Source organism: Psammomys obesus, unplaced genomic scaffold (genome assembly GCF_907164565.1).
Source record: "Psammomys obesus unplaced genomic scaffold, mPsaObe1.curated_primary_1811, whole genome shotgun sequence".
NCBI lineage: Eukaryota > Metazoa > Chordata > Mammalia > Rodentia > Muridae > Psammomys > Psammomys obesus.
The window spans coordinates 799754-819936 of NW_026595981.1; the positions used below are offsets into that span (position 1 = coordinate 799754).

The 20183-nt window shown below is 42.4% G+C and overlaps 1 protein-coding gene across 2 annotated transcripts in view; it reads left to right on the top strand.

Moving 5' to 3' along the window:
* Smg6 (SMG6 nonsense mediated mRNA decay factor) overlaps positions 1 to 20183 on the top strand; it is a 214469-nt gene that overhangs the window by 10978 nt on the left and 183308 nt on the right. For both annotated transcript variants that reach the window (XM_055620112.1, XM_055620113.1), the window contains exons 7-8: positions 5655 to 5765; positions 6113 to 6325. In XM_055620112.1, the coding sequence (XP_055476087.1) occupies positions 5655 to 5765; positions 6113 to 6325 (324 nt within the window). The remainder of the gene's footprint in view (positions 1 to 5654; positions 5766 to 6112; positions 6326 to 20183) is intronic.

A 20183-nucleotide genomic window follows, 5' to 3' on the forward strand; every position in this document is an offset into this window, starting at 1 on the left:
CTTGGCTGTCCTGGAACTCAGTCTGTAGAGCAGGCTAGTCTTTTTACGTCTATTTAGCGTGTCTGTGCTCATGCTTGTGCGTGCGTGCGTGTGTGCGTGCGTGCGTGTTTGCACATGCCCATGCACGTGTGCATGTGCACATGCCACTGTTTGAATAGGAAGATCACAGGACAACTTGGAAGAATGGATTCTCTCCTAGCACTGTGTAGGCTCAGGGCTTCACACTCGGCTCACAAGTGTCTTCTATCCACTGAGCCATCTCTCCAGCCCCTGCCTCCTTTATTTTGAGGTGAGCTGTTAGGGACCCACCCCTCACTTTTGTTGACTTGGTTCATACCTGCACTTTGCTGCATTTAATTTCCAAAGGGAATTTACTTTTCAGCCAAACAATAGCTTGTTACTCTGCATCTTAACCTCGTTTCCTTTACCTAAGCTGTTCTAGAAAGAAGATAAGAACCCTTTCTTTTCTCCCTGCAGGGCCTCACCCAGCCCTCAGCATTTAGGTCTTATTTCTTTCCCCAGATACTTTTTTTTTTTTTTTTTTTTTTTTCATTGAGTAACTTTGGCTGTCCTGGAACTCAATTTATAGATCAGGCTGGCTTCAAACTCACAGGGACTGTCTGCCTCTGCTTCCTCCGTGCTGGGATTAAAGGCTAAACCACCATGCCCTGCTAGTTCAGATCTGTTAACTTTTTATCTAAAGTGGCTGCTTAGTAGACACACAGTAATCACTTTATCACACCTGTAGATTTTACCAGTTTCCTTGAATGTGGTTCTAATTAGGAGAAATGGACTTTGGAAGCTGAGAGGATTCCAGGCAGGAAGCTGCAGGAAGTGGAAAAGAGGGGGGTGGGATGGGGCAATGGTGGATACTGAAAGTATCAGGAATAAGAAGCAGCTCATGTGATTATCAGAAAGAGAAAAGCCAGTCTTTCCCTGTCTCTCTCCTCTACTCTCCTGCCTGCCTAATTTTCTGTCTTTTTCTTTCCTTGCTAGGCTTTTGCTGTACTGTGCAAGCTGCCAATCCTTGCCTAAGCCTCTCAAGGACAGGGATTGCCAGCCATGTGCCACTGCACTAGGCCCTTGCTCTCATTTTTTGAAATTGTTGTGAGATAGGGTTTCACATAGCCCAGGCTGGCCTTGAACTTGCCACATAGCTAAAGATGACACCACATTTGATACTTTGTCTACTTCCCCCAGTGCTGTGAATACAGGCATGTCCCCCTGGCTGTCCTGGAACTTGCTTTGTAGACTAGGCTGGCCTTGAACTCACAGAGGTCCGATCTTTCTGCCTGTGCCTCCCAAGTGCTGGGAATAAAGGTGTAAGCCATCTCTGCCCAGCTGCCATGCCGGTTTATGTGTTAGAGATCAAAATTTCAAGGCAGGGTTTCTCTGTGTAGCCTCGGACTCACTTTGTAGACCAGGCTGGCCTCCAGCTCACAGCGGTCTGCTGCCTCTGCTGGGATCACAGGTGTGCGCCACCTCATCAGGCTTGTAGTTTTCTTTAGAGCTTAAGTATTAGGTGTCTTTGGTTAAATTTATTCCTAAATGATTACTTTTCTTGATGCTATCGATAAAGAAATTGTATTTCTCACCTTCTTTTCAGGTTTTCTATTTCTCTAGAAGCTTTGCCATATTTTCTCCAGGGCTTTTGCCATTTTGGTTGAATTGTTATTTTTCTTTCACAGGCTTCAGACCCAGATTAGTGTCCCCCCCCTTTTTTTTTTTTTAGTTTTTTCTTTCTTTGTCTCTTTTACATCTTTGTTGTCTATAAATGTTTTTCAGCTTTTCTGGGTCCTCAAGTCATTCAGTGAATTTCAGGTATTTAGAACATGCTTGTAGGGGCTGGAGAGATGGCTCAGAGGTTGAGAGCACTGACTGCTCTTCCAGAGGTCCTGAGTTCAGTTCCCAGCAACCATACGGTGGCTCACAACCATCTATAATGTGATCTGTTTGCCCTCTTCTGGTGTGTAGGCACATATGCAGGCAGAACACTGTATAAATAATAAATAAAGAAATCTTAAAAAAAAAAAACATGCTTGTGTGTAGTGATTTTCAGGGTGCTGTGAGTGAGAAAATATATGATGGCTTCTTCCCTAAAAGAAATCATTAACTGTTAGAGATACAATTATTTTGTATTCAACTTATATGTGTGTTCAAGATATATGTGGCGGGAGACAGGAGAGATGGTCTAGAGCAGTGGCTCTCAGCCTTCCTAATGCTGTGACCTGGCTCATGTTGTGGTGACCCCAACCAGAAAATCATTTTTGTAGCTATTTCATATGTGTAATTTGCTGTTGTTATGAATCATAATGTAAATATCTGATATGCAGAATATGCGAACCATATGAAGAGCTTATCAACCTCCAAAGGGGTAGGTGACCTACAAGGTTGAGAACCACTGGCCTAGATGTGAAGAGATTTTGCTGCTCTTGCAGATCAGATTGGTTCTCTGCACCACATCTGTTAGTTTATAACGTGTTGTTAGTCCAGTTTCAGAGGTGCTGACATCCTCTTCTGCCCTTTGCTGTTATTGCACTCATGTATCCTACCCTTCTCCAACACGTATGTACACATAATAAAGAGAAATAAAAAAATAAATATAGCACAATGATAGGTTTTTTTGTTGTGGTTTTCGATTGTTTGTTTTTTTGAGACATGGTTTCTCTATGTAGCTCTGGCTGTCCTGTTACCAGGCTCTATAGATCAGGTTGGGCTTGAACTCACAGAGATCCACTTGCCTCTGCCGCTGCCTCTGGAGCACTGGAATTAAAGTCATGTGCCACCATGCCCAGCTAGTTGTATATATTTGTTTCAAGTTGTATCTCAGTCTTAGAAATATTTAAATATGAAAAGTAGAGTCAATAAAATAGTTTCAAATCAAATGAGTTGGTATTAGCAGATACCAGTTTGAATTGGGGTAACAGTTACTGACGCTGGGCTGTGGTGGCTCACTCCTTTATTTCCAGCACTCTGGAGGAAGAGGCAGGTGGATCTCTTTGAGTTCTGAGTTTGTGGCCAGCCTGGTCTACAGAGCAAGTTCCAGGACAGTTAAGGCTACATAGAGAAATGCTGTCTTGAAAAACAAAAAAGCTACTGAATATAATGGTGTTTCAGATGTTGTTGTAGATATATGTGTGAATTATGGAATTTAATATCATGGGAACCATATGTGTGCACATATTAGCAATTTGTAAATAAGGAAACCTCTCTTAGTAAACCATAGCTAATAAATGTGTAACCAAAAAAAATTTTTAAAAAGATTTATTAAAATAGTTTATAATGTTCTGTCTGCATGCTAGAAGAGGACACGTGATCTCATTATAGATGTGTGAATTGAACTCAGGACCTCTGGAAGAGTGGCCAGTGCTCTTAACCTCTGAGCCATCTCTCTAGCCTGTGTAAATTTAAACTCAGGCATTTGACCTTAAAACCTGGGCAGTAATCATGCTAGAGTAAACACTAGATTAAAGTTTTGAAAAAGGCTACCATGTCTTTAATCCTAGCACTCAGTAGGCAGAGGCGGTTGGATCTCTGAGTTAGAGTCCAGCCTGGTCTACAAAGTGAGAAAACCAGGGCTACACAGAGAAATCCTGTCTCAAAAAACAAAAACAAAACAAACCAAAAAAAAAACCCGAAACATTTTGATGAATGAGGAGATGCTGAGAGAACATTTTAAAAGAATGTTTTGAGGCAGTAATGGAGAATATGAAGATGTGTATGAAGTAGGAGAGACACAAAGGTGGTCTGATATTCCACTTTGTGCTTCAGTTGTTGTCAGCCTGCCTTCTTTCCTTACTTCCGTCTCTTCCCGCTCTTCTCCCTGCCTGGAGGAGCTGAATCTAGAAACTGTGTCCTGAGCTTTGCTTTGAGCCACTCCCACTGCCTTTGCTCTGAAGGGCATGTGGTCTGCTCAGGTTGTGATGCCAGGCTAGCCTTGAACACCTGGGCTCAAGCAGTCCTCCCATTTTGGTCTGCATCTAGAGTTGTTGGGATTATAGGTTCATGCTGCTGTGCTCAGCTTTCTTTATTTATTCTTTATTTATGCTTTTGTTTTGTTTTTTGAGATGTCTTCTTTTAACAGAGCTCTGGGCGGTTCTGGAATTTTCTGTGTAGCCCAGGCTGGCTTCAGTTCACAAAGATCCATCTCCCGATGCTGGGATTAAATGCATGTGCCTCCACACCATGTCTGACAGCTTCCTTTATTCTTTTTTCCTATCAGGTATAAAATAGGCACAAAATGTTAATTTGTTAAATTTATTTAATAATTTTCATGAAATATTCAACATACTTATTTTAAAAATCATAAACAACTAGTCTCATTAAGTACAGCTAAGCTCAAGGCAAGTGATCATCATCACATCGGTAGATAGTGGGTACTGCCTCTAAATCTATAGACATTGCTTCAGGAAAACTGTCATTCCTATATCAGAAGTGAGGATGGGCCAGCAAGGTGGCTCAGCAGGTAACAGTAGTGCTCACCTCTAAGCCTGACTACCTAAATTCAGTCTTTGGGACCAACATAGTGGAGGGATAGAACTGATGTCTGAAAATTGTCTCTGACCGTCACATATGCGCTATAGCATGCACCTATGGCTTAAGCATGCCCCTCAGTCTAATTAATAAATACACATAATAGCATTTTTTTAGGTCATGTTGGCTCACAACTTTAATCCCAGCACTCAGGAGGCAGAGGCAAGCTGATCTCCAAATTCAAGGCCAGTCTGTTCTACTAATAAGTTCCAGGTCAGTCAGGACTACCTAGTAAGACCCCGTCTTAAAAAAAAACAAAAAACAAAAAAGGAGTATGTGGCATCTTAGATTCTTACCTACCTTCTCCAAAGTCTAGTCATACCCTGGATTAGTTCCTGTTTGAATCTCGGTCTGTCTACCTCCTAATTTTATTCAGGATTTCATTATAACATACTGAGTAATAACAGTAGGCCCTGTGAAGAGCTGGACATTTTCTAAAAACAATATAATTGCTGCTTGTATTTTAAGGGATTTCTTTGTTCATTTTTCTCCCATATGCAGAGGATAAAGAACCATGCTGGTCAAGAAAAACTCTCTGATATGATTAGCTTGGCTTTTCGAATAGATTGCATTCTGGTTTTCTTTTCTTTTTGTTTTGTTTTTGTTTTCCAAGAGTTCAAGGTAGGGTTTCTCTGTGTATCCTTGGCTCTCCAGCACTTGCTTTGTAGACCAGGCTGGCCTCAAACTCACAGAGATCCGACTGCCTCTGCCTCCCTGAGTGCTGGGATTACAGACGTGCACCACCACACCGGACACATTCTGGTTTTCTTGCTGGAATTACTTACAGTTGGAGGGACAGACCAGGAGAGATAACAGGGTTTCTTGAATCAGCTGTGGTATACTGGTGTCACAACGAAAGCTGAACTTGGTTAAGTGGAGAGGAAGCTAAGACAGGATGATCCACAAGTTCAAGGCCTGCTTGGAATACAGAAATTTGAAGCCAGAGTAGGTAGTTTAGGGAGACCTTATCTCAAAGTAAACTTTTTAAAGTTGGGGCTGCAGTTCACTGGTAGTGTATATGCCTCACATGTATAAGTCTCGAAGGTCAATCACCAGTACTTTTTTTATTAAAAGAAGAAAAAAGAAAGTCAGCTGACTAAGTATCTGACTTCTTTCCACAGAGGAGGAAGCTTGATGCTGTGTATTACTATATGCGCAGTTTAGCAGCCAGCAACCCTATCCTGACTGCCAAGGAGAGTCTCATGAGTTTATTTGAGGAGACTAAACGGAAGGTGAGTAAGATGCAGGTAGAGTGGACCCATTCCTTCCTAGAGAGCACATTTTCCTCTGTGCTGAAGCGTTCAAGCAGATGACTAAAACACAGATTCATATAGTCCAACTGGCCTTCACTGATGGCCAGTCAGCCCCTGTGAAAAACTGATACTGAAATGGCTCTTCAGGAGAGCTTGCAGGGCTTTTGAGTGTGCCTGCTCCATAGCGTCCAGTTTACAGGATTACTAAGGTCTCTGCGGCAGCACAGATGATGCTTTGCCACTGTGGTACTGTACAAGAGTCTTTAGAAAACAAACACAGGTATAGAGGCTTTCTCATTTGCTGACCTAGTGTGTCTGTTGTACAGGCTGAACAGATGGAAAAGAAGCAGCATGAGGAATCGGAACTGAGCCCTGATCAGTGGCGTACAGGAAAGAAGTCTACTTTCCGGCATGTTGGGGATGACACTACTCGCCTGGAGATCTGGATTCATCCATCCCATTCTCGATCCTCCCAGGGCACTGAGTCTGGGAAGGACTCTGAGCAGGAAAATGGTCTGGGCAGCCTGAGTCCCAGTGATGTAAGTTCCTGAGAATGATGTACTGAGAGTATGTATTTTCTGACATAGCTCAGAAAGTCTGGCTGCCCGATTAAGGCATAGGCAGTTCTTAAGAAAAAGCTTATTCTATATACCAGGCTGTCCTGGAGCTCAGTATGTAGCTCAGACTGGTCTCTAACTTGCCACAATCTTCCTACCTCAGATGCTAGGCTACCTACCAACTCCAGGGTCCCTAATGCCTCCCTGCTTCTCACCGGTTATGTGCTTCCCTTACTTACCACTATGTGGCACTGTAGAATTTAGTAAGTGTAGAATTAGAAATTGTTTTGCTGCTTTGAGTTGGGTATCACCAATATGTTTGAGGATTCGCTGAGATTTTGTCCTTGATGATGTCTTTTTGGTTGGCCTTCTATTTGGAGTATGAACTAAAGCATCATGGGTAGGTTGGTTAGTCTGTTTTGTGATCAGCCATTTATTTTAAGATTTGTTTGCTTTTCTGCACAAATTGCATTATATACATATACATATACATATACGTATACATATACATATACACACTACATGAGACTTTGGTGTCAGAGGAGCTCAGATGGGGTTACATCTCTTGGACCTGGAATTAAAGAGGTTCTGAGCCACCATGTGGTTGACTGGGAACTGAACCGGGGTGGTCTGCAGGAGTAGCCACTGCTTTGAACCATTTAGCCATCTCACTATAGCCAAGCCTTTTATGAGGTAACATCTTACAGCTTTGTGTGACACACTAACGAGTCAGAAAATAACCTCTTTCCTTGTTTTCAAGGAAGGATTCTAACGGAGTAGTTAGGCTTCAGTGTAATGAGCTTTGTAGAGGTATGTACCTGATTTCTGGTAGCTCAGCAGTCATTGGTCAGTTAAGAATGAATAGAAGTTAGCTAGAGAAGGAAGGAAAGGGAAATGATGAATTACATTCCAGGCAAAGTGATTAGCCATATGCAGAGTTCTGAGGTTAGGGAAAAAGAACATGGAGAAAAATGCAACGGTCTAGTTCATGGTTCAATTAGTTGAGAAGGATCTGAACCAATAAATGGTTTCAGAGATGGGAAGATATGAATCCAAAGGGCTTGATTAGACATGGGGATCTCAGAGAGAAGAGGAAATGAACGTTTATGGTGTAGAAACTGAGTGGGAGAACCAAGTTGCAATACCTGTGAGCCTTGTCCTTGAGTGGATTACCACAAACCCACGGCTGTGCTGGGTTACACAGCAAGTCCCAGGCCAGCCCGAGCTATAGGATGAAACCCTCTCAGAAACACTACAGCACCATTCCCTTAAGCCAAACAAAATCAAGTAGATGGTGTTTGGTTTCAGTAGGTAGACTATAATGGTAGACTGTTTCGACACAGTGGTAATTAGTTTAGTTTTAGACCCACTGCGTCTGTCATTCTGTGGGACATGGAAGTAAAGATACTTAGGTGGTAACAGGTGACTGAAGCTGAGGAGTGGAGTTTGGATGAGAGAATATTTCTTCTTTTCGGGGCTGGAGATGGAACCCACGGTTTTGTGCTTGCTAGGCAAATACTCTATTATTGAACTATATTCCTAGCTCTGGAAAAGATCATTTTTGAAGGCATCATTCTAGATAATAATGATATCATGAGAGTTGACTTATTTGCTCCAGGTAAAGAACAGAATGACAGTTGGCTTGATGGCTCAGTGGGTAAAGGTGCATGGAGCCAAACTTTGTAACTTGAGTTTGATCCCTGGGATGCATACGGCAGAAGGAGAGAACTGATTCCTGCTAGTTGTCCCTGACTTCCACATATGGACTGTGGTGCACACTCCCACACACAAAATAAATATAATGCAAAAAAAAAAAAAAAAAAAGGTTTTACAAACAGAATGAAGAGCCAGGTCTGGTGGTGCACACCTGTGATTCCAATACCCAGGAGGCAGAGACAGGCAGATCTCTGTGAGTTTGAAGCCATCCTGGTCTACAGAGCGAGTCCAGGACAGCCAGGACTGTTACACAGAGAAACCCTGTCTTCAAAAAAGCAAACAAAAAACCAGAATGAAGATCAATGAGATGATACAGTGGTCAGATCACTTGCTGTATAAGTGTTAGGACTAGAGTTGGAATTTCCATAATGCAGGTGAATGCCAGGTGGGCATATTGGCCCATGTGCAATTCCAGCCTTGGAAGGAAGAGTTTTGAGAAACTCAGAACAAGCTGACCAGCAAGACTAGCCATGTTGACAAGCTCTGGGTTTGATTTGAGAGACTCCGCTATATTGAATAAGATAGAAGAATAACTGAATATGATTTGGGGCGCCAACATCAGGCTTCCACGTACGCCTGCATGCACATGTGCCTTCATACAAACATGTATACACAGACACATACCATATACGCACACTTGAAAAGGAAAAGGGGAAAAAACCCAGGATGATAAATAAGTTATTAAAGAACTAAAAAAGAAAATCCTTGAACAGTCTGAGAAGGACAAGATCTGGAGGACAGGGGAAGGCAATAGTTGGGCAAGGGATCCATCTTAGAACTACGGAGAGGGGTGCACTTGGCATTACCTTTGGATGCAGGTTTTATCGCTGCACATGAGGAAAGGGCTTGATTTCTTCTTGAAGTCGGAAGCATAGTTTTCTTTTTTGTTTGTTTGTTTTGTTTTGAGATAGGGTTTCTCCATGTAGCTTTGGCTGTCCTGGAACTCTCTCTCTGAAGACCAGGTTGCCCTCCAAGTCACTCAGATCTGCTTGCCTCTGCCTTCTGAGTGCTGGGATTAAAAGGCATGTTCCAGGTTTTCTAATAAGAAATAGTTGAAAATGGTGGGATAGGAGAAACTCTCAGGTTTTATTGTTGTTGGAGATGGTCTCAGGTAGCCCAGGCTGGCCTTGACCTCAGTATATAGCTGAGAATAACCCTGAGCTCAGTCTTCCTGCTTCTACCCCCAAATGCAACACCATGTCCAGTGTTTATTCTGTTTGTTGTTTCTGAGACAGCAGCTCATACTGCAGCCCTGTGGCCTCTAGCTCACGACGATCCTCCTGCCTCTGCTTTCAGGGTACTAAGTTGCAGGTGTGAGCTACTGTGTCCTACTGTTGTGGGTATAATTTAAAATTCCATTTATATTCCTGTTTCCTTCCTGTTCTTTAGCTGTTTGGGGGAAGGCTTGGAAAGGAGTAATTGATAGTGAAACCACCCACTTCTGCTGTACTGTGGCGTACATGCCGGTATGTTTTGGTTTCTGCTGTTAGAATCCCTCACTGATGCTTTGCTGCTTTGGATATCGCAAACTGAAAATGTCTTTAACTAACACATATGTTGTCTTTTTGGGTAGGACTGTGCTGTTTAATTTTTAATTTTATTTATTATTTTGTGCATACACAAGTGTCTGTGCGTGGTATGTGTGGGTCCACATACCATGGCCCTCAAGTGGCAGTCAGGTCTTAAAGCTCAGTTCCACCACTGAAAAAGAGTAATAGTTTTGCAACTATGGTTCTATAATGTGTATTTCAGTGGCTACATTTTCAGAAATAAGCTGTCACTGATTCTGTAACTGTGTGTGTGTTGCGTATACCCAGGAGCCTGTGTCAGGTCAGGTGTCTTTCGAGCACTCTCTACCTTGTTCCTTGTGGCAGGGTCTTTGCTGAACCTGGAGCTCATGTCATTCATCAAGGCTGGTGGCCAGTCAGCTCCAGTGGTCCTCCGTCTCCTTCAGCTCAGGGTTACAGGCGTGTGTGGGGTCACACCTGACTTGGCCAGTCAGCTCCAGTGGGCCTCCGTCTCCTTTAGCTCAGGGTTACAGGTGTGTGTGGGGTCACACCTGACCTGTACAGGGTCTCCATGCTTGCACAGCGAGTGCCATTAACCACTCAACTATCCTTCCTGCCCATTCTAAAAATATTTTGAAGTTTTACACTTACATATTTAGAGTGTCTGTGCATGTGCCATGGTGCATGCGTCAGAAGAGACCCTACGGGAGTCAGTACTTTCCTCTTACCATGTGGGTTGTCAGGCTTGGTGGCAAGCATTTTACCCACTGAGCCATCTCACTTGCCCATGTGTGTGCCGTGGTCAGCTTGTAGAGGTCATAGGTCATCTTCTAAGAGTTGGTCCTCAACTTCTTTGTTGAGGCAGTCTCTTCTCTTCTTTTCTGCTCCTGCATTGTTCATGTCCGTCCGACTCTTCCAGGCATTTTCCTGCCTCTGTCTCCTACACCATTATATTAGTGCTGGGATTGCAGGAGTGCACCACTACATAGGCTTAAACAGTTTTTTTTCATTTTTTCATTTGTGTAATAAATAACTTGCAAGTGCCAGGTTGGAGAGCAGCCTGCGTGAGTCAGTTCTCTTCTTCCATTATGTGAGTTACAAGGATTTAACTCACATTTTCAGGCTTGGCAGCAGCAGCTTTGCCCACTGAACCATCTTGTAGCCCAGCCTTGAACTTCTGCTTCTACCCCGTCCCTACCTTCCAAGTGCTGGTATTATAGACTACAGATGTGGGCCACCAGAGCCAGTTTTTAAGTAGTGTTTCGGATCATACTTGGAACCTTGTACATTCTAGGTAAGCATTTTACCAGCTAAGCTATGCTATGCTCCCAGACTTTTTTTGTTTGTAGAGAGGGTGTGTCATAGCTCAGGCAGACTTCAAACTCCCTATGTAGCTGAGGATGATCTTGAACTCCTTTACTTCCTGAGTTGCTGACATTATAGTTATACATCATTATGCCCAGCTGTGTTAATTATAGTAATGGAGTATGTGGTATGTATATGGGTGTTCCTGGGATTGAACTCAGGACCTTAAGCATGGTAGACAAATATTCTACTATTGACCTATATCCCAAGGCTCAATTGTTTAAATATATGAATATATTCCAAAATAAAAATTTCAGATAATTGCAGGTATATGTATAAATAAATGTGACAATTTGTGTTCTAAACTATTTATGTAGCTATTTTTGTGGTTTTAGCCTATATATCATCATGAGTAAACACTTTTTAAAAATTTAAAGAATTTTTAAAACAGTTTACATTTTGCCAGGCAGTGGTGGTACACGCCTTTAATCCCAGCACTCGGGAGGCAGAGGCAGTCAGATCTTTAAGTTTGAGCCAGCCTGGTCTATAGAGTGAGTTCCAGGACAGCCAGGGCTACACAGAGCAATACTTTCTTTGAAAACAAAACAAACAACCTTCCCCCCCAATAAAAAACAATTTATATCTTTGAGGTTTGAACTTTGTGGACTGCTAGCACTTTTGAGGAAGAAACCTGCAGTTTTGAAGCCGTTCTATCCACTATGGAAACTGCATGGCTGTTCCTGACTCCGTCTCAGGCCTCAGTCGGTTTCTGTGGTGTTTGCTTATTTACTTATTTTTTTCTTGCAATAGGTTACAAAATTGTAGCTTCCTTTTTCTGCTTATAGTGACATACAGCACTGTAATTAGATATTTAGGATAGAGATAAACAACTAAAACTGATTTTTAACCTTAAGAGTGTGGGTCATGGGGAAGACAGAAACCTAAGTTTTTGTCAGGTTCTGTGCAATGGTATTTCCCTCAGCGTTGGCCACATATATAATGGTTGTGCCCATTCCCTAATGTGTGCCTTCTGGATATCTACCTAGTGAGGTTGCTGTCTTAGTTTATGCAAGACTCTGTAATGTTCATATAGTGATGAAGTTTGCCTGACAGTGTTTTTTCTTAGAATATATGCCCCCATTAAGCAATCTTGGAGATGTATGAGTACAGTACAGTGTGGCGAGTGTTATTACAAAGTAACCCTGAGAGGCTCCGGGAGCATGCCGTTAGTGTCCCTATTCTGGGCGTGCATAGGGAGGTTGAAGTTCAGTGTTGGGGCATTTCTATACTGTACTGAGAACTTGAAAGCATGGAGACTTAGGGAACCACAGTACTTATCAGTAGGATGAGATCAGATGTGAGAGGCGCTCTTGTCAGAGGTACAGCTATCCTTTCATCTCTTCCTTTCTTTCCTACATTGAGTCAGTACCAAGTACTGCTTAATGGGACGTGATACTGGAAGCATCGACGTTCTGCCTTCTCACTGCTGCCGCCTCATCTGCTCTGCCATCGCGCGTCATCTTCCCACGGCTGTAGTCCTTCTCAGAAGTTCTTGTTTTTAGTTTTATTATTATCATATCATATCATATCAAATCATATCATATCATTTAGAGAAAGGGTCTTTCTATGTACCCCTAGCTGTTATAGAATTTACCAAGTTGGCCTGGAACTTACGGAAATCCTCCTTCCTCTGCTTTCTGAGTGTTGGGATTAAGTTTGATTCCCAGAACCCACATCAGGTGGCTCACAACCACCTGTAACTTGAGTTCCAAGGGATCTCACACTTTCTGGTCTCCATAGACACTGGCACTCACATGTACATACACATAAACATAATTTAAAATAAACAAGTTTATGCTTAAGTTTGTTTTTTTGAGACAGGGATTCTCTGTGTAATAGCTCTGGCTGTCCTAGAACTCACTCTATAAACCAGGTTGGCTTCAAGAGAGCCACCTGCCTCTGCCTCCCCAGTGCTAGGATTGAAGGCATGTGCCACCACTGCCCAGCACAAACAAAATATTTAAAAGGCAGTTTGACAGGCACATTGCATCTACTTAAAAAAAAATCAGTAATCAGTAATTTCTCCACCAGGGCCTATCAACTTCTTAGCCATAGCTTTTGAATACTATATGTGCATTCCTCCTGTGGATTGGGCATCAGATCCAATCAGAAAATGATTGTTTATCTTCATAACAGACTTGCCATTGTTTCACCAGCAGGCACATTTGGTTTCACAAAGTTCTACAACCGAGTGAAACTGTTGATGGCCGCTCTCCTTCAGCCTGCACACCGTTCTCTTGCACTGTGAGCGCCAGCGGTAGTATTTATGGGCTCTGTGTTTTGGAGACACATAGGTATTTGTGTGTATGTGAGCATGTGCAGGTACATGTGGGGGCTGGGAGAAGCTACCAGAGTCCCCTGGAACAGGTGCTACAGGCAGTTGTGAATCACCTCAAGTGTGTGCCAGGATCAGAACTCAAGGCCTCTGGAAGAGTAGCAAGTGTTCCTAACCTCTGAGCCATCTCTTCAGCCTTACTGTATTTGTTTTTTAAAGGAAATATTTTATATTATAGAAGTAATGTTATTTCATCATCTCTTAAGTTAAATAAATATGTGTACATAGTTTATAGTGAAAGTCACTTAGATTCCTACCTCCTTAGACAGCACTGTGAAGTATTTGGTAGATACAACTTTAGACCTTATTCTAATACTTTATAAGTTGTGTATGTAAAAACACATACTTTCAGAACTATGAAATTGCTGTGTGTGTGTGTGAGAGAGAGAGAGAGAGACTGTCCGTTGGACCCTGAACCTCATGTATCATATATGATAGGCATTGCTTTCTACCACTGAGCTATTCCCTAGTCCTGAAATACATTATTTAACAGAATTAATCTATATACAACAACCTGCAGTTTGCTTTTTAAAAGCATTTGGATATATGGTCAGTTTTGCTGTAATGCAACACATATGTTCCTGAAAATTACTATGTTGTGCAAAGTTGTGCAATACAGAATACAAGGCTTATGAGGAAATGGAGTTGGGGCCCAACACTCAAGAGATTTACTCAGTGACATATTGAAAAAAGAGATAGGGACCTAATTAAAAGCAGCTGTTCAATTTTATGTGTGTTAAATGCTTAATAATTATGTAAATACATTAAATAATGTAAGAAAGTTTGCTTGTGGGAGTGAGCTGCTGAAGGGTTTCAATTGTTTGTGAGTTACTGGGAAGAAAGACTTACATGAAGTCAGAAGGGCACGTGTTGCAGACAAGTGCTCAGGGGTAGCTTACAACAAGGTCAGCAGGTCAGTGTGCTCAGAGTCTGTGTGCGTGTTTCATGTGTGCTTGTGCAGCTTGTTCAGCTGAGGAAATTCTCCAGTGTCTTAGTCTGTGACCTACGATGGCTTTTGGTTTGTTTTTGTTTTATTTTTTTGGGGGGACAGGGTTTCTTTTTGTAGCCTTGGCTGTTCTGGAACCAGGCTTTGCAAGACTATGCTGGCTTCAAACTCAAGATACACCTGCCTTTCTCCCACGTGCTGGGATTAAAGGTGTGGGCCTTTAATCATGTCATCTTGACTTGCCACCTGGCATGGCCTTGAACTTTTGACCTTCCCTTTCTCCTGAGTGTTGGGAACAGAGGCGTGTGCTTAGGTGCCCCATTTGTTTCTTCTGAGCAGAATCACACATAAGCAAGCATAAAATCTGCATTAAGGTCAAAATGTTCCTTACATTGTCATGATGAAACAGATTCCTGTTCTCATTTCTTGTCCTTGTTGTGTTGTGTTTGTGATGCTGAATCTAACCTAGTATCTCATGTGTTAGGCAAGCTCTCTACCACCGAGCCATATCACTTCCTTGCTCCATTTTTGACATAAATACTATACAGAACTTTCACTTGGTATCGTCTCAGAGTGTTTCTTTCCTATCATATGTTCTTAATTTGACTATATATTTTATTACAAACATATATGCTATATATTTTGCTTCCTCTTTTGAGACAGGATGTTTCTGTAGTCCTGGAACTAACTTTATATCAGGCTGACCCTTGAACTACAGAGATCTACTTTTTTCTGCTTTCCCAGTGTTGGAATTAAATGCTTGCCCTACCATGCCCCACCATATGTTGTACTTTTAACTTACGTAACTTAAAAAGTGTTTTGTGCATATTAATTGTCTATATTGTGTTTATATTAGCTGTTCAGTTTTGAGTATCAGTAGCCCTATCAGGATACTCTTCCCTTAACCATTTCTGGAGTTTCTGGCATAAATAGGAAGTTTGACTTTATGTGATTATTCTGGATCTATCAGGTGTGGGCTTTGGTTCTATCCTCTTTGAATGGTTGTGGAAGGGTCAGGCTATGGGTTGGTGGTGTGAAGTCTTGGGATGTGGTTTGGGTTGAACATCCAGCTTCAGAAGGACAGCCAGCACAAGTGACAGCCCATTGAGATTCCTGCTAAGAGAGCCGCCCTCCTCCCCACCACTGCCGCCGCATAAGCTGTTTGGTCAGTGTTGAGAGATTCTGGGCATTCCTTCGAAGTGTTTCAGACTATAGGAGTACTCATTATCTGACAATGGATTGTTGCTGTCAGTATATTAACCAAGGATATTAAATTGCATCAGAAATAATTGTCACACTTAAAGGCAAAAGTCTGTGATGGAACTGCTAAGGATTGAAAAAACAACCTTTTTCAGATTTATTTATTGAAGTCAAATTTTTCATGTGTATAAATGTTTTCCTGCATGTATGTATGTGTACCACATATATTCCTGGTGCTTGAAGAATTCAGAAGAGGGTATCAGATTGTCTGTGACTGGAGTTATAGATAGGTGTGATCTACCTTGTGGGTGCTGGGAATTGAATCCAGGTCCTCTACAAGGGGAACAAGCGCTTTTTTTTTCTTTATTAATTACACTTTATTTACTTTATATCCCACTGTGGTTCCCTCCCTCCTCCCGTCCCAATCCCCCCCTTCCTCCACCCTCTGCATGCATGCCCCTCCCCAAGTCCACTGATAGGGGAGGACCCCTTTTCCTTCCTTCTGATCCTAGTCAATTAGGTCTCATCAGGAGTGGCTGCCTTGTCCTTTTCTGTGGCCTGGTAATGCTGCTACCCCCTCAGGCAGAGGTAACTAAAGAGCAGGCCAATCAGTTCGTGTCAGAGACAGTCCCTGTTCCTATTACAATGGAACCCACTTGGATACTGAACTGCCATGGGAACAAGCGCTTTTAAGCTGATTCTACAGCCCCATTTTTTGAAGCATGCGATTCTTCTGTTTATAACATCCTGTAGAGACTGTAGTACCTGTCATGTGCCAGAGAAGGAGGGAAGAAGATAAGGTAATGATAGGTTTTGTTTCTGAAATTTTTGTAGCCTGTGCTCCAGAACCATCTGCCCTGTCTGCCATTCTTAGCTTTTTTTTTTACATGGGACCCTTAGGCCTGTCTTTACACAAACAAATGTCATTGAATATTAGCTAAGCTCCTGTCAGCCTCTGCCCACCCTTTAGTGTTCAGTCTGGACTGGGCCTTAGCAGTTTCTCACATCTGTGTTCTGGTCCTATTTGAAACTTTTATTATTATCTTATTTCACCTCATATATGTTCCTTTCTTTTTGCTTTTCTTGTCACATCATTATTTAGTTCATTTCTTTGTATAATTTTTTTTTTAATTATGTTGGAAAATGTATTGCAGTTGCACTGAGTTTTTGGAGTAGGTGGCTTCTGGGTTCAGTGCTTAACCAGATTGAAGTTTACCTGTGTCCCACTGTGCCAGCTTTGTGCTAGGACTGTAAGGAGAAATACAACATTATTATTTTTAGTTTATTGTACATGCGTATGTATGAACACGATACAAGGAGGGGGACACACCTTACAGTTCTTGTGTGGATGTCAGAGGACAGCCTTGTGGAGCTTGTTCTATCTTCCACCTTTACGTTGGTTACAGGGTTGTCTTTAGTTGAGCCACCTGGCCAGCCCCAATGCTGTTTTTGTTGTTGTTGGTTTTGAGACACTGTCTCGCTATGTAGATCAAAGTGGCCTCAAACTCTTGGAGATGCACCTATGTCTGCCTCCCAGATGCTAGAATCAAAGGTGCATGTACTGCGCCCAGCTCAATGCTGTTACGTTTTCAGACTGCTGTTTGTGTAGGGTGTGAATCAGCAAGCAGAGTTGTAGGCTTCATAGAGCTCATGTTTCTTGTTGTTACTATGCTACTGCGGTGTTAAATGATCATGACAGTGTTCCAGTAAAACTTAAAATGATCATGGCTAAGACAGGTGGTGCTGGCCAGGTTGACTTGGCTTCAGGTCTAGTTTGCCAGCTTTTGCTCTGGTGGATCACTGGTGCATAAAGTCTTCCAGGGTTCAGAGTCTAGATGTTTTGTTTTTTAGACAGCAGAATGCCAGCCAGGCTGGCCTCAAGCTTGTGTAGGCTATGCTAGCCTTGACCTCCTGATTGTCCTGCTTTCACCTCCCTCGTGCTGAGGTTAAAGGAGTGTGCTTCCACACCTGGCTTTCAGGACATCCTTGCTACTTACATAAATGTGGTCTGTATTTTCTTCGAAGATGGGTCACAACCTTCTTGTGATTAGGAACACGACACCATTATGCCTGGGGCCATTTTAAACAGAACAGTAACCAACAAAAAGCACAGAAATGTGGATGCTAAGGGGCTAATTAGAAACAAAGGGCACTTACTAAAAATAAATCCTGAGGAGGCTGGAGAGGAGGCTTAGTGGTTAAGAGCACTGACTGCTCTTCCAGAGGACCTGGGTTCAATTTCCAGCATGTACATGGCAGCTCACAACTGTCTGCAACTCCAGTTTCAGGGGATCTGCTGTCTTCACATAGATATACATACAGGCAAAACACCAGCGCACATTAAATAATCTTAAAAACGAAAAACAAACCCTGAAACTTGAGGTCAAAGAATTGTTTTGTTTGACCTTGCTGGGAACATGTATAGAGTGTATGTATGTCTGGGCATGACCACAAAAACACATCAAGTTTTGCTGGTGTTGTTACAAATAAATTTTGCTGATTAAGTCAGTGTTTGAGTACTGTGAGGAAGGTGAGCCCTTGGTCCAGACCTGGCAGGTGTGGGTTTGGGTGTGGGAAGGGGAAGTGGATTCAGAAGGCTTCTTGGAGAATTTAACCAGGCAGAGTCAAAGAGAATATTCCAGGAACAAAAAATAAAGGTGTGGCATGGCAGAGGGTTTGCATGTTTACCTGCCTATGGTCAGTTGAGGGACTGTGTGAAATTGTGGGAATGCTGGGGTTGAGGCTGAGCCTTTCCCTAGAGCCCTTGTTCTCAATTGGTGCTGAGGTATTGTGGGAGGAAGTCAGTGGGCTGATGTGTTAGTTTTTGTCACTGTGAAAAATACCTGAGAGAACTTCAAGGGAGGAAAGATTTTTTGGTCACGGTTTTAGAGGTTTCAGCTTATAGTTGGCTGGAACCATTGCTGTGGACCAGGGTGAGGCCAGAGTAGGCAGCAGAGTCTGCCCCTCATTTCACAGTGGCCAGGATGCAGAGAGAAGGATGCCTGTGTTAGCTGGCTTCCCCTTCTCCCTTTTTTGTCTAATGGTGCTGTCCACTCCCAGAACAATTTTCCCTCTTTAGCTAATCCTCTGTGGAAATACTTATTTGTAAATGTACATGCCCATGTGTGCCACACAGAGAAATGTGCTTTAGTAATCTAAACACATTGGCATCTCTCAAGCTAGTCAAATTGAGAGGATCGACCATCATAGCTGGTCTCCCCTAATGCTTCTGGATTCTGGAAATGATGTTTTTCAAATCTCTTGTTTACTTGTCATGTCTGCATTGTTGATTCCATGAAATCTGAATGTCTTTCATTAAATTTTATGGGTTGGATGTTTGAATCTTTTTTTTCATCACAGTTTAATGATTGATGAAAGTGTAAGAATCACTCTTAACACCAAGCTTTCTGGTTTGGTTTGAGGTCAATAGCTCTGGCAGGCCTAGAACTACTTATGTAAACCAGGCTGGCCTCAGAATCACAGAGATCAGGTCTGTCTCTGCCTCCATAATGCTGGGATTAAAGCCATATACAACATAACTAGCCTGACAAAAGCTTTCTTCTCCTCCTCCTCCTCTTTTCTTTTTAGTTTGTCATGACAGGGTTTTTCTGTCTTGACTGGCCTGGACTTACTCTGTAGACCAGGCTGGCCTTGAACTCACAGAGATCCTCCTGCCTCTGCCTCCTGAGTGCTGGCATTATAGGCGTGCTCCAATGCGACTAGCCCTACAAAAGCTTTTTGATTTTAAATTTATTTGTCTTTTTCTGCCAGTTGTTGAAGAAGGTTGCCAATGGCCTGGAATTACTAGGGAAAACCTTTTTTATTTTTCCATTAAGATTTTTTTTTGTTGTTGTTATTTTAAAATACTTTAAGATTTAATGAGCTAGGACTGTGGCTCACATCTATAATCCTAGCTCTCAGGAGGCTGAGGCAAGAGGATTACTGCAGTGTTAAGGCCAGCCGGGCTGCAGTGTGAGACCTTGTTTAAAAAATCAAAACAATGAAACCTCAAAACAAAGCCAGGAAATGAATATTGCAGATCATATATTTTTACCACCCAAAGAGAACCATTATTTTTATTCTACTTATTTGTTCGTTTGTTTGTTTTTTTTGAAACAGGGTTTCTCTGTACGTTCCTGGCTGTCCTGCAACTCCCTCTGTAGATTGGGGAGGCCTTGAACACACAGAGATCTGCCCACCTCTGCCTCCCCCATGCTGGGATTGAAGAGTTATTTTATTTTTATTTTATTTTTAATTATGTATGCATCTGTATTGTAGGTATGTGTACATAAGTATAGGTGCCTGTGGAGGCCAAAAGAGGATCCCCAGGAGCTGGAGTTACAGGCAGTTGTTGGCTGCCTAACCTGGGTACTAGGAATTGAACTCAGGTTCTCTGGAAGAGCAAGCAAACTCTCTTAACTTCTGAGCCAAGTCTTTAGTTCCCATGCCTAATTTTTCAACAGTCTGATTGGAAAAATGGTATTTTGAGTTCCTTAGATTGGTGGTTATTGTTGTTTTCCTATTTTATCAAACATAAGTATAAAGTGCCACAGTTATAGTTCTAGGGGAAGGCCATCCCTCCTTCCACAGAAGAGAAACTTTGCTAGCCACAGAAGGAAAGCATGAGCCTTGGCAAAGTCAGGCATCCAGTAGGTCAGTTTTCACAGAAGTTTATGTGCTGTGATACACAGCTGTAATCCAGATGTTTAGGAGGGTTCTTAGTGTTAGGCAAGCTGGAGTACATAGTGTGACACCCCATCTCAGAGTAAA